Source organism: Mobula hypostoma, chromosome 12 (genome assembly GCF_963921235.1).
Source record: "Mobula hypostoma chromosome 12, sMobHyp1.1, whole genome shotgun sequence".
In the NCBI taxonomy this organism is placed as follows: domain Eukaryota; kingdom Metazoa; phylum Chordata; class Chondrichthyes; order Myliobatiformes; family Myliobatidae; genus Mobula; species Mobula hypostoma.
This window is the reverse complement of record NC_086108.1, coordinates 64,937,260-64,950,651: the sequence shown is the minus strand read 5'-3', so window position 1 is coordinate 64,950,651 and position 13,392 is coordinate 64,937,260. Positions and strand designations below refer to the sequence as shown.

The following is a 13,392-nucleotide window of genomic DNA, read 5'->3' as shown; positions in this document are numbered from 1 at the left end:
AGATAATTCCAGAGCTTAGGGCCATGACTCGGATTTTGATGTGGGAGCAAGTCAATCAGTGTTGATCAAGAGGAGAACCACCTAATTGAGGTTTGTAAAGGTGGAGATTACATAGCCAGTGATGATATGACTACGGAAGATTCGATAGGCTTAGGTAACAAAGGTGTGCTGCTTAACAAGAAGCCAATGGAGACCACTCACAGGGAAGTTGAGTGAACAGGGCACAACAGATCTGAATTTACATTCCACCAGCAGTACAGGGGTTTTGGAGTTAATTAATTTCCATTAAACAGGTGATCACCTGTTTCAATATCTAGATATCTTGGTGTTTGCTGAAGGGACTTAGTAAAACATACAGTATTGCAGGCAGCAGTTGAATAGATGCTTAGAGGTACTTCAAACTGTTCCTTTGATAACAATAGCTGCAAGATCTCTGATTTCTACCCTGAACTATTTCTGGTCACAATCTTAAAATGAAAGACTTTGCAAGTTTCATGTATTTTGGTCCAGGAAGTTAATGATACAAACACATTAGGCTTCTCCTTATTTTAAAATGAATCTCCACCTGCAGACAAGGGATTCTCCCTATCTATGGAAAATTCCTTTGGCCTTGTACGCATATTACACCGAAGTGACATGGCGATAAGAGGAAATTTGTGGCAGATATGCTTAAATGGGTGGAATAGTTTGCAGGTGATGAATAATTTGAGGCTTGAAATGTAAAGCCAACAAAATTCCTTCACAGGTATTTTTCATTTAGAAGGATACAGAGAATAAAGTTGAATAAAGGATGAGATGCACTGGTGGAGAGCTGGTTAATTAATAAAGATACTAATGAACAAAACTTAGAAGTATCTGTAGCTTGGAACAGTAAAAGTTAGTAAGAGTAGAAGAAAATCACAAATAAAAACTTAGGTACAAGAAATTCCTCCAGGTTTACTGACCCTGAATGCCAATGAGTATGTTGGTTTCATTAACGATGGCAGCTTCTGTGTATCTACCATAGTCACGGTCATTTTTCTTCTCGCTCCAATTCAATATCATTCCAGTTCCATCTTCAGCATTTTAAGAATTCTGCAGCAAGGCTAAACCCTAATGAAAGTTCTTTGATCAGACTCTTGCTGACTCTTCCAGTAACTAAACCACATTGATAAAGCTCGTTTCGTATTCTTTTTTTCTGTATTTTTCAGTCCACAAGTGTGATTTATGATCAATTATCACACAATTTAACCTTGCTGACGCAGGACAATAAACAGTATTAATCTCACACATCTTTAAAATGTAAAAACAATGTATAAATATCCATTTTCTTAAATGATCAAACCAGCCAGAGGGACTCTGGCTTGTTAGATCTGCTTGTTTACAAAATTGATGTGTTTTTGCAGTGACATGAACAAAGTTATACCATACAGAAAAATATTATACTATGGGTAAGCATATAACAAAAAAAACAAGAGTAAACTGGGGTGCCTTGCCATTTTAATGTGGCTTTAATTCAATGTGGTTTTTAGCTAGGTGGTATGGTGCTGATTGGTTGACAGCCATCATCCTCACTCTGCTTCTGGTCATTATCATAGGAAGGAAGTTAACTATTTCTAGAGGGAAAAAGACTCTGAGAATAATCACCACTGTCCAGTGTGTGCAAATCCAGCACTGTAGCAATAGCTCAGATGCAGACCACCCACCTGCTTTTGCCATAGGATTATGTAGTCTAGAAGGTCATTCTGTCTATCATACCTAGGCTGGTTCATTGATATACTCCTGTACTTTCCACATAAGCCTTCAATTTTGTTTCCTTTTATTTATTCATCCAAACACTTAATTAACATTCAAAAAGAACTTACTTTAACTATCATTGATGTATTATTACAATGTACTGCATAATAAAATGTCCTACTCGTGTGTACTTAGGTTACTCTACCAAACTATGTTCTCTAGTTATCTACCTTCCTTTTTAAATCATTATTAACTATGTCTTTAACTTCTGCCACTCAAGGGTGTTAAGGCCAGAGAAAGAAATATAAAATGTTTTCTTTTCCTCTAAGTTCTCAGCATTTTTTTAATCAGACGAAGATGGCAAGGCATAATCCCTTGAGAGGATTCAGGCTAGGTTGCAGTACACTGAATCCCAGGCTCCCAAGGGCTCAAAAAAAATGTTGTCAAGATGTGGGCAATAAAAGCTATATAATATAAACCCTATTCACATGACATCATTTAGCTATTAATTACAGATGTCTGATAATAACTAATGAGAAATGACAAAACAAAGCCCATTAAAAATTACAGCACAGTTTCTTGAAATTAGGAATCACAAGAGAAGTGTTGAGAAAATGCATTAAGTAATATCATACTGTTTTTCTTCAGCATTTTCATTTTTATTTGAGATGTACAGCATTTGTCATTTTTTGTGCAATCAGGAAACACAATCCAGTAAAGCTTAGCAAGCTTGTATTAGGTTCTCAGACACCAGCACATGCATTAAAACACCACATTACATTTTGATCGATTTTGACTCTGCTATCATTTAAAGAATATTAATAAACACAAAAAGCTACAATTCCTTATGTTCCTTAACTCTCCTGTTAGGCACCAGGTAGCTTTAGGAACTGGTCTGTGCCAACTCCATAGAACAAGAACAATCTCAAAGCCTCAAATAACTTATGAAATGATTGGAACACTGTTCAGAAGCCTTGCAATCTCACTGGGTGTCTTGGAACAAAAAGTCTGCAGATGCTAGAGATCCAAAAACAAAATCAGAAGATGCTGCAAGCACACAGCAGGCCAGACAGCATCCACGAAGACAAAAAAAAATGTTTCAAGTTTATCACCCTTCACCTGAACTGGAAAAAATTGTTTTTGGTTGCAAGTGAGGGTGAGGAATGGACAGACGGGAGGGTACGTCTATGCTATGGTGCAAACCAATGTAGTCAAGACCACCATGGCTTTCAAGTCTGGCAGATGCGGGCAAAAAAAAAGAAAAGAAACAAAATATTATGTTTCGGAACTCCAAAACATTATTGAAAGCAAAAAATGGGAGCCCAGGAGAAACTGTTTTTGCTTTGTTTTTAGTTTAAACAGGGAGTGTGCATATCACGTGGTATGATGATGGCAGATGCCATTCAGGTATTTCATTCATATGAATTATGTAAAAAACAAAGAATGCTTAATCAAACAACATTTGCAATATTACTCAAATATTAAATACACAACAAATAATACATTGAAACTAGAATATCCAGCAGCATCTGTGGAGAAAAATGATGATCGAAAATGGCTGAATATAATAGTCAGTTCCAATGGCTGAAACATATCCAGATAGAAGAGATGTTTTTCATTGAACAGACACAGACAGGGAAAAATGATTCAGAGTATCAAAGCGAGAGGTGATTGGAAGCTGAATGGAGGTGTCCTGCAAAGGTGCCCAGGGGTATTTGTTTCTCAGTGCATGAGGGACCAAATCATTAGCACAGAATGCAATGCACGAAAATGGATCAAGTGCAAGTAAATCACAGCTTCACCCAGAGGGTCCACGTATGGTGAGAAAAGAATGGCAAAAGAGCAGGCGGTACACCTCGTACAGCTGCACAGCAGACCACAATGAGAATGATAGTGGTTGACAGGGATGGATGAGAGAAACAACAAGTTGCAGAGGAAATGATCAACTCAGAATGCTGAAGGGAGTAGGAGGGGAAGATGTGGCCAATGCGTGGTATCCAATTAGAGGCTACTATGACTGACAAGAGAAGTCCAAGACAGCATAAAAGAAGAAGAGAGTGCATACAATATAGCAACATTAGTGGGAATGCTTGAAGATTGGGAAGTTTTAAAAAATCAAGAAAAGTTAACTCAAGAAGCAATAGTGAGAGAAAAGATGAAATATGAAAGTAAGCTATCCAATAATATAAAACAGGATTCCAAAAGTTTTTTTTTCCAGATTTACAGAGTAAAAGAGAGGTAAGATTGGATATCCAACCACTGGCAAATGATGCTGGAGAGAAGTAATGGGGATCAAGAAATGACGGAAGAACTCAATAATGCTTCAGTCTTCATTGTGGAGGACAGCAGCAGTATGCCAGAAATCTGAGAGTGTTGGGGGACAGGAGTGAGTGCATTTGCTATTTTATGAAGGGACCTGGGAAGCAGAAAGGTCTGAAGGGAGATACGTCATCTAGACAAAACGGAATACACCTAGTGTTCTAGAAGAGGTTGCTGTAGAGTATCACCCCACTCTTTAGGAGGGAGGGAAAAAAAGCAGGAAACTATAGGCCAGTTAGCCTGACTTCCGTGATTGTTAATTGTTAGGGACCACAATTAAGGATGAGCTTTTGGAGAGCTTAGAGAAACGTGATAAAATAGGTGGAATTCAGCGTGGTTTCTTTAAGGGGAAGTCCTACCTGACAAATCTGTTGGAATTCTTTGAGGAAATAAAAAGCAGTGGATGTTATTTACTTGGATTTTCAGAAGGCCCATGACAAGATCCCACACGAGGCTACTACACAAGATAAGAGCCCACAGTATTACAGGAAGGATGCCAGCATGGAGAGAAGATTGGCTGACTGATAGGAGGCAAAGAGTGGGAATAAAGGGGGGCTTTTCCGATTGGCTGCCGGCGACTAATGGTGTTCCTTAGAGGTTGGTGTTGGGACCTTTTCTCTTTATGTTACATGTTAATAATCTAGATGCTTTGTTGCCAAGTTTGAAGATAATACAAGATAATTGGAGGGCCAGGCACTGGTGAGGAAGCACGGAGTCGGCAGAAGGAATTGGACAGAATAGGAAGAATGGGCAAAGAACTGGCAGATGGAGAGCAGAGTAGGGAAGTGTGTGGTGATGCACTTAATTATTTTAAAATAATGATATGAAGAAAAATACATAAAACATTTACCTTTACTTAACTTTGTTCAAATTAATGGTGTAGCACTAAATACACCAGCTACGGCTGGCACTTCTCTGAGGAATAGACATGAAATGCACCCGATTGCTTAGCTCAGCAAGTTATACAACTTAATAGTGAATTCAGATGTGCTTGAAGAGGCCAGGTACATCCACAACAGGCCTTTCATGCTTTGCATTCCTTACTGCATTGCATAGGATCAAAAACACAGAATGCAATTAATGCCTTCCTCAGTTCTGTTTGGATTAAATTATGCAGAGCTGGATCTAAATAGAGGTGCACAAATTTGATTTCTCTTCTGAACCAATAAATTTAAGCACATCACTTCAGTCCATCAAAAATTATCTAGGCATACGATTTCAGCCTGAACCTGTAACTTTGCAGCTAAAAGGATGCAGGTTAGCCAGCTCCTGAACAGCTCAGAAATAAATCTTTCAGTTCCACATACTACCACAGTATCAATATTGCCTTCCAGTAATCATGTTATCTCTTCACTTGGCAAGAATAAAGGGTGGGATAAGGACACACAAATTATTTATATGCTTTCAGAATATAAAGCCATGGTCTACCTCACATCAGATAAACATCCTACTACATCACGTTGCAGGAAAGTTTAGCAAAAGATAAGTTGGTAATAAAAGTCAAAGTAACAAAAGTAAGACTATTGGAAAGCATCAAATTGGATAAGTCACCGGGACGGGACAAGATGTACACCAGGCTACTGCGGGAGGCGAGTGAGGAGATTGCTGAGCCTCTGGCAATGATCTTTGCATCATCAATGGGGACGGGGGAGGTTCCGGAAGATTGGAGGGTTGCAGATGTTGTTCCCTTATTCAAGAAAGGGAGTAGAGATAGCCCAGGAAATTATAGACCAGGGAGTCTTACTTCAGTGGTCGGTAAGTTGATGGAAAATATCCTGAGAGGCAGGTTTTATGAACATTTGGAGAGGCATAATATGATTAGGAATAGTCAGCATTGCTTTGTCAAAGGCAAGCTGTGCCTTACGAGCCTGATTGAATTTTTTGAGGATGTGACTAAACACATTGATGAAGGAAGAGCCGTAGATGTAGTGTATATGGATTTCAGCAAGGCATTTGATAAGGTACCCCTGCACGGCGTATTGAGAAAGTAAGGAGGCATGGGATCCAAGGGGACATTGCTTTGTGGATCCAGAATTGGCTTGCCCACGGAAGGCAAAGAGTGGTTGTAGACGGGTCATATTCTGCATGGAGGTTGGTGACCAGTGGTGTGCCTCAGGGATCTGTTCTGAGACCCCTTCTCTTCATGATTTTTATCAATGACCTGGATAAGGAAGTGGAGGGATGGGTTAATAAATTTGCTGATGACACAAAGGTTGGGGGTGATGTGGATAGTGTGGAGGGCTGTCAGAGGTTACAATGGAACATCAATAGGATGCAAAACTGTGCTGAGAAGTGGCAAATGAAGTTCAACCCAGGTAAGTGTGAGATAGTTCATTGTGGTAGGTCAAATATGATGGCAGAATATAGCATTAATTGCAAGACCCTTAGCAGTGTGGAGGATCAGAGGGATCTTGGGGTCCAGGTCCATAGGACACTCAAAGCTGCTACTCAGGTTGACTCTGTGGTTAAGAGGGCAAACAGTGCATTGGCCTTCATCAATCGTGGGATTGAGTTTAGGAGCAGAGAGGAGTACTGTGCTCAGTTCTAGTCACCTCACTAAAGGAAGGATGTGGAAACCATAGAAAGGGTGCAGAGGAGAATTACAAGGATATTGCCTGGATTGCATGCCTTATGAGAATAGGTTGTGTGAACTTGGCCTTTTCTCCTTGGAGCGACGGAGGATGAGAGGTGACCTGATAGAGATGTGTAAGATGATGAGAGGCATTGATCTTGTGGGTAGTCAGAGGCTTTTTCCCAGAGCTGAAATGGCTAGCACGAGAGGGCACCGTTTTAAGATGCTTGGAAGTAGGTACAGAGAAGTTGTCAGGGGTGAGTTTATTTACGCAGAGAGTGGTTAATAAACAATAAACTGGACTGGTCAAAGAACACTGAGGCTGTCTACAAGAAGGGTCAGAGCCATCTCTATTTCCTGAGGAGAATGAGGTCCTCTAACATCTGCCAGACGATGCTGAGGGTGTTCTACGAGTCTGTGGTGGCCAGTGCTATCATGTTTGCTGTTGTGTGCTGGGGCAGCAGGCTGAGGGTAGCAAACACCAACAGAATCAACAAACTCATTCGTAAGGCCAGTGATGTTGTGGGGATGGAACTGGACTCTCTCACGGTGGTGTCTGAAAAGGGGATGCTGTCTAAGTTGCATGCCATCTTGGTCAATGTCTCCCATCCACTACATAATGTACTGGGTGGGCACAGGAGTACATTCAGCCAGAGACTCATTCCACTGAGATGCAGCACTGAGCATCATAGGATGTCATTCCTGCCTGTGGCCATCAAACTTTACAACTCCTCCCTTGGAGGGTCAGACATCCTGAGCCAATAGGCTGGTCCTGGACTTATTTCATAATTTACTGGCATAATTTACATATTACTATTTAACTATTTATGGTTCTATTACTATTTATTATTTATGGAGCAACTGTAACGAAAACCAATTTCCCCCGGGATTAATAAAGTATGACTATGACTATGTTAGTGCATGAAATGGGCTGCCGGTGACAGTGGTGGATGCGGATCCGATAGGGTCTTTTAAGAGACTCCTGGATAGGTACATGGAGCTTAGAAAAATAAATGGCTATGGGTAACCCTAGGTAATTTCTGAAGTAAGGACATGTTCAGCACAGCATTGTGGGCTGAAGGGCCTGTATTGTGCTGTAGGTTTTCCATGTTTCTAAGACAGGATCCAAACTTTTCTACCTTTTATTCTTATTATACAAAGCTTAAGATACCTGCACAACAATTTTCAAAGGGAATAAGGGAGGATGCAAATAAATTAGAGCTATTATATATGGCCCTTTCATTTAATTATTTTTATCTATAACTAAACCTCCTACATCTGAGAACTGTAAATTAGGATAGTTTGTTGTGCTATTTAAGTACATATTCAGCTGCACATGAAATTACCTCAAGAAAGGCACAGCAATTTTGGATTTTCAATAACGCAAATGTGCCCAGAAGTTAGATGCCACAGAAGAAGATTTATCAGCACCACAGGAATGAAACTTTATTTTGCCCAGAGTAAATTACAAACGCAGTGACTTGCAGGTCAAGTCAGGTCTTCAAAGAATTGGACGGTTTCATTTTATGCATGCATGATGTCTTTCAAGGTGCAAATCACCTTTTGAAATATTAAGAGGCATTCCTGGGACAACATGATCTTAATCTCACTATTCTAATCTGGAAAATTTACCTTCTTAAATACTTGGGTCCATCCCTCACTGTACTGAGTCATGATCTGCTGACCTCTCCCTCACTGCTGATGCACAGCCGATTTTCTGATACCCCTCACCAAATCACTCCCATCACTCCTCCCATTTGTTCTTACTTCCGTGTTAATAAACACTTAACTCTATTTCTATTTCTCTTTTTCTCATAGTTGAAATATTAAATCCAAATAATAGCTTAATTTATTCATTTTATGGCATAAACTTCACTGATATTTTTCAATAAATTCTGGGCCAGTAACCTGCTTGCAGTAAGAAATTCATGCTGTAAAAGAGAGTAGAACTACTGTGATGCAAACATGTTACAATCTTGAAATAAATTGTAAGGGATTTTAAAATAAAAGCAAATTTCTATATAATTCTACTAGCATTATCAATATTTCACAGATGCAAACCTCATTGAAGTGTTAACATTTAAACATCATTTTAACTTAAGGGTGCATGAATCCCCACATATGATGAGCAAAAGAAGTGTTAATTGGAACCTAGAATTAAGACACCCCATGAAGCTACATAGCAAAGTAATTTTAAACAAAGTAATAGTGTTTGATTCACATCATGGTTGAAGTTTGACTTGTAATGTGATCATGAAAAGTCATAATCATACAGCATTACTCTAAAACAGGTCTTTAGCCCATCTAAACCATCTTCTACCCAGTCCCATTTACCTGCATCCTGTCCATACATCTCTCACTCACATATTTACCCAAATTACTCTTATATGTTACAAATGAACCCTTATCTACCACTTCCATTGCCAACTCATTCTACAGCTTGAGTAAATAGTAAAAATGGTTTACAAGCAATTTGGGGATTGCGGAGAAATCTAGGGAATTAAAAAAAATGGTGCCCAATCTAATTTCTACAGTCACAACCAGCCAGACTGGAGAAGCAGTATTTCTGTGTGATACTGTGTATTGACCATCACGATACATGCCTGAATTACTGAGGTACGGCATCCTTTTTCCCTTCGGTTATTCAAACAGTAAGTGCAAGTAGCAACTAGTATCATTCCAGCCAATATTTGTGTGAAATTATTTTGCAACAATCTGACACAGCTTATCAATTTCAAGCAATCAGAATCTCTTTACTCTTTCATTTTCAATTGAATAGTCTTCATAATCATAATCCCCCAAATTCTTTAATAATTCATATATATATTTAGATTACCTGCTTGAGGACGTGCTGGGCAAGGATCTCCTCATAGCCCCCGGGCTCATGCTATAGTACGAAGATCCCTCCAAATCTGAGAGGGAGAAGTTTGGGCCTGTTCCGACAGCTATTGGTACTGGGAAGAGTAAAGATAAAGAATTATTACAAAAACTCTCAAGATGATACAGAATATAAAAACTTACAATTGATATGCATTAGATTGCCGTCAGCTCATTTTTTCTAATTTGTGCTAGGCAATCTTTTAATGAAAAAATGCATAATGTACTCTAAATGTGAGGCAATTGTTGGAAATGGCATGACTGATTAGTGTAGAATGTGACCTGAGATTGTACCTATAACAATTTAGACACCTTTCAGCGAGAACGCTGATGCAGTATATATGCAATAAGGCACTAAAAAATGGCCACATCTCAGCCCCACTGACTTCTAAGAAAATCAATCAAAGCTGCAATCTCTAAAGCCTAATGTTAAGGTGCTATCAATTGCCTCTTTAAGCTTGAATAGCAAGGCCCTCTGCTTTTAGAGACATTCAGCATTTTGTTTTAAATTTAAATTCTCCCTGTTAACAGAACTTAGAGTAAAAAAAGCTGCAAGATGAACAATATTTGTGAATACATTTGAAACATGATAAAGATATGCCATATAATTAAAGTTTCCTTTATTGTATTCGGAAGGCACAGTAGTATGATATTTTACAGTGCCAATGATTCCCAATGCTGTCTGTAAGGCTTTTGTACGTTCTCCCTGTGAATGAGCAGCTTTCCTCTGCGGGCTCCGGTTTCCTCCCACATTCCAAAGTCATAAAGATTAGTAGTTAATTGGTCACTTGGGTGTAACTGGTCAGTGTAGAAAGATCAGAGGGGCCTGTTGCCATCTGTGTCTCTAAATAAAATAAAAATACCATGCATTTGGTTGACATCATGAAGCTGCTATGGTAACCTGACTTGGCTGATGTTATTTAGAAACTGATGTCAATCCAGAAATGGGATACTTTTAAACACACCATTTCGGTATGATAAAATCAGAGTTTTATTAATCTTTTAAAGTTTAGCCTCAGAACTACATTTAAAACAGGTTAGGAACAGGCACTCAACATCACACTGGACAGTGTATAACCTAATTGTAATTTTATTGCAAAAGTTGCTATCAAATCACTAGAATGTGCTAGTTATTAACCTTATACTGCAATTCATAGGTATGTTGTGTAGTTCACACAATAGTTAATGTAGTATACCAAGCATCGCACATAATGGAAAAGTGGTATCTTTGTCAATACTTTCTTCTTCATTATAATCAACTGGAAGAAAATATTAATCTGGCAAATATGATTGCACAAACTTTGGTTGTTGTGCAGATGTTTTGTTGAAATGTGTCAAAATCCTTATCTGGTTTCAAAGCTTACTTAATACTGTAGTATTCTAATATCAGAAAATGCTGTTGAGGCCTGGGTAATAATTGAAAGTAGTGATCAGAGCAATCTGATACATTTAGTTTACTGGAAATAGGCCAACTTTATCTTGGTCTTGATAATCTACCATATATGTGGCAAATAAATTTTGCTGCAGATTAATAATAGGGAAATGACTTCATAACATTAGCTTGGAAAACTGTTAAACCATTGCTCTATTTTTTCAAAAACAAATATCTTAGAACATAATCATGCTTCCTTTTGCATTTCAAGATCAAAGCCATTGTTCCTATCCACTTACACAAATAGCGATACACTAATATGCAGCCTCCCATCCAACCCACTCTGTGAAGGCTGCTCATTCACCCATGATGCTCGAAAGGCACCAGGCATTTTACAACCAAGCCTCATTTGTGGCCCTTAAGTTTCTCACTCAAAGGAAAAGGATATAAGGCATTGCATAATTCATTCTTAGACCTTTCCTCTTTTACTTTATGCAAATATCTCATTTTAACTGGTGTATGTGAGCAAGATAGATCAGCTGGTTGAGTGGTGCTGCAGCAGACCAAAGAATTGATTGTGGACTTCAGAAAGGGTAAGACGAGGGGACACACACTGGTCCTCACTGATGGATCAAATGTGGAAAGGGTGAGCATTTTCAAGTACCTGGGTGTTAACATCTCAGAGGATCTATCCTGGGCCCAACATATTGATGCAGTTACAAAGAAAGCACAACAGTGGCTATATTTCCTGAGGAGTTTAAGGAGATTTGATATGTCAGCAAAGATATTCATAAATTTCTATAAGTGTACCATGAAAAGCATTCTACCTGGCTCCATCACCATCTGGTGAGGAGGGTTCACTGTACATGATTGAAATAAGCTGCAGCAAGTTATAAACTCAGTCAGCTCCATCATGGGCACTAACCTCCCCAACATCCTGGACGTCTTCAAGGAGCAATGCCTCAAAAAGGTGGCATGTATCATTAAGAAGCCCCATCATCCAGGACACATCCTCTTCTCATTGCTACTGTCAGGGAGGAAGTACAGGAGCCAGAAGGCACACACTCAATGATTCAAGAATAGCTTCTTCCCCTCTGCCATCAGATTTCTGAATGGATATTGAACCCATGAACATCACCTCACTACTTTTTTTGCACTACTTATTTAATTTAACTTTTTATATATATAAATATATATATATACTTTCTACTGTAATTCACTGTTTTTATTATGTATTGCAATGTACTTCTGCCACATAACAACAAATTTCACGACATATGCCAGTGACATTAAACCTGATTTTGATTCAGATTCATTTTACGTTGTTCACCTCGTACCAGATATGAACCTATTCAACTTGTGGAATTTTTTGGTAAAGCCTGACTTTGTATCTAAGAACATCAAGATGTTGTACAATTACGATGGCATGTCAAGAATCATTAAAAAGCCTAAGTGTTTTGAAGAAAATCTTGAATTCTGCAGGGGTTGCTTTGTCTAACAGTTTCTCAATTAGGTATCAAAGGGTGACAAAAACAAAACTGTTCCCTGCAGCTGTTCATATAAAATTCCTTGCAATGCAGAAAAAAAAGAATGAAAAGCAATCTTTAGGAAGTAGACTGCTTCAAGAATGACCTTCTGTGGCTTCACACATTTTCTCCTCAGGTGTTAAAGCCATAAAATATTTGATAAATGGCCACTTTTCTACCATAAAATAAATGTATACTAATTAAAATTGACAGGATTAGTTTGGTTTGCAAATTTAACCTTTTCGGACCTGGATTTTTTTGCCAAGTCTTGTATACAGAGGCTTTAAATTATAGAACACAAGGAAGCTGACGCTCTTAGAAATATTGCAAAGATCAATCAATTTTGTCCTGTTTCACTATATCTCTTTAAGTAGGCTTACAGTGAACAAGATTTTAGACTCTGCAGTGAGTACATCTGATGGACAAAAAAAAAAGGGCAAAGAAAAATACTACTGAAGAATGTGAAATTATCTATTTGAATATAGAAAAGAAATCCAGTGTATTTTTAAAAGATACCAGTTTGAAGGGTTTTGATTCTCAGAGGGACCTGAAGTCGTTGTACACATCACTGAAATTTAGCAGCCAGGTAGAGCAAAGAATTAAGTATTAAAAATATATATTGGCTTTTCTCAGAGAGGATTTGAGTATAACAACAGAGACAACTTGCTCATATTATAGAGTTTTTTGATGAGTGCTCAGATAAAATATTGCACACAGGATTGGTTTCCCCATCTGAAAATGAGATGTGTGATTGAGAATGGAGTCAAGTTTCATCAGATTGATTCCTGGGATGGCTGGACTATCGCGGTGAGTTGAAACTAAAAAAAAAACAAGCTGCTGGAGGAACTCAGCAGGTCAGGTAGCATTTGTGAAGGCAAAGAAATAGTCAGCCTTTTTGGTTCAGATCCTGCATCAGGACTAAGGGTGTAAAGAGATGGCCACTTTATTGGGGGGAGTGTAGTGCAAGGTAGGGAGTTCAAAATCAGGCATGAATTTTTAAATCACAGCTT

At 38.6% G+C, this 13,392-nt stretch overlaps 1 protein-coding gene across 7 annotated transcripts in view; it reads right to left on the bottom strand.

Moving 5' to 3' along the window:
- The window catches only part of nfia (nuclear factor I/A), a 580,788-nt gene that overhangs the window by 171,636 nt on the left and 395,760 nt on the right, over positions 1 to 13,392 (bottom strand). For all 7 annotated transcript variants that reach the window (XM_063064289.1, XM_063064294.1, XM_063064291.1 and 4 more), the window contains one exon: positions 9,444 to 9,561. In XM_063064289.1, the coding sequence (XP_062920359.1) occupies positions 9,444 to 9,561 (118 nt within the window). The remainder of the gene's footprint in view (positions 1 to 9,443; positions 9,562 to 13,392) is intronic.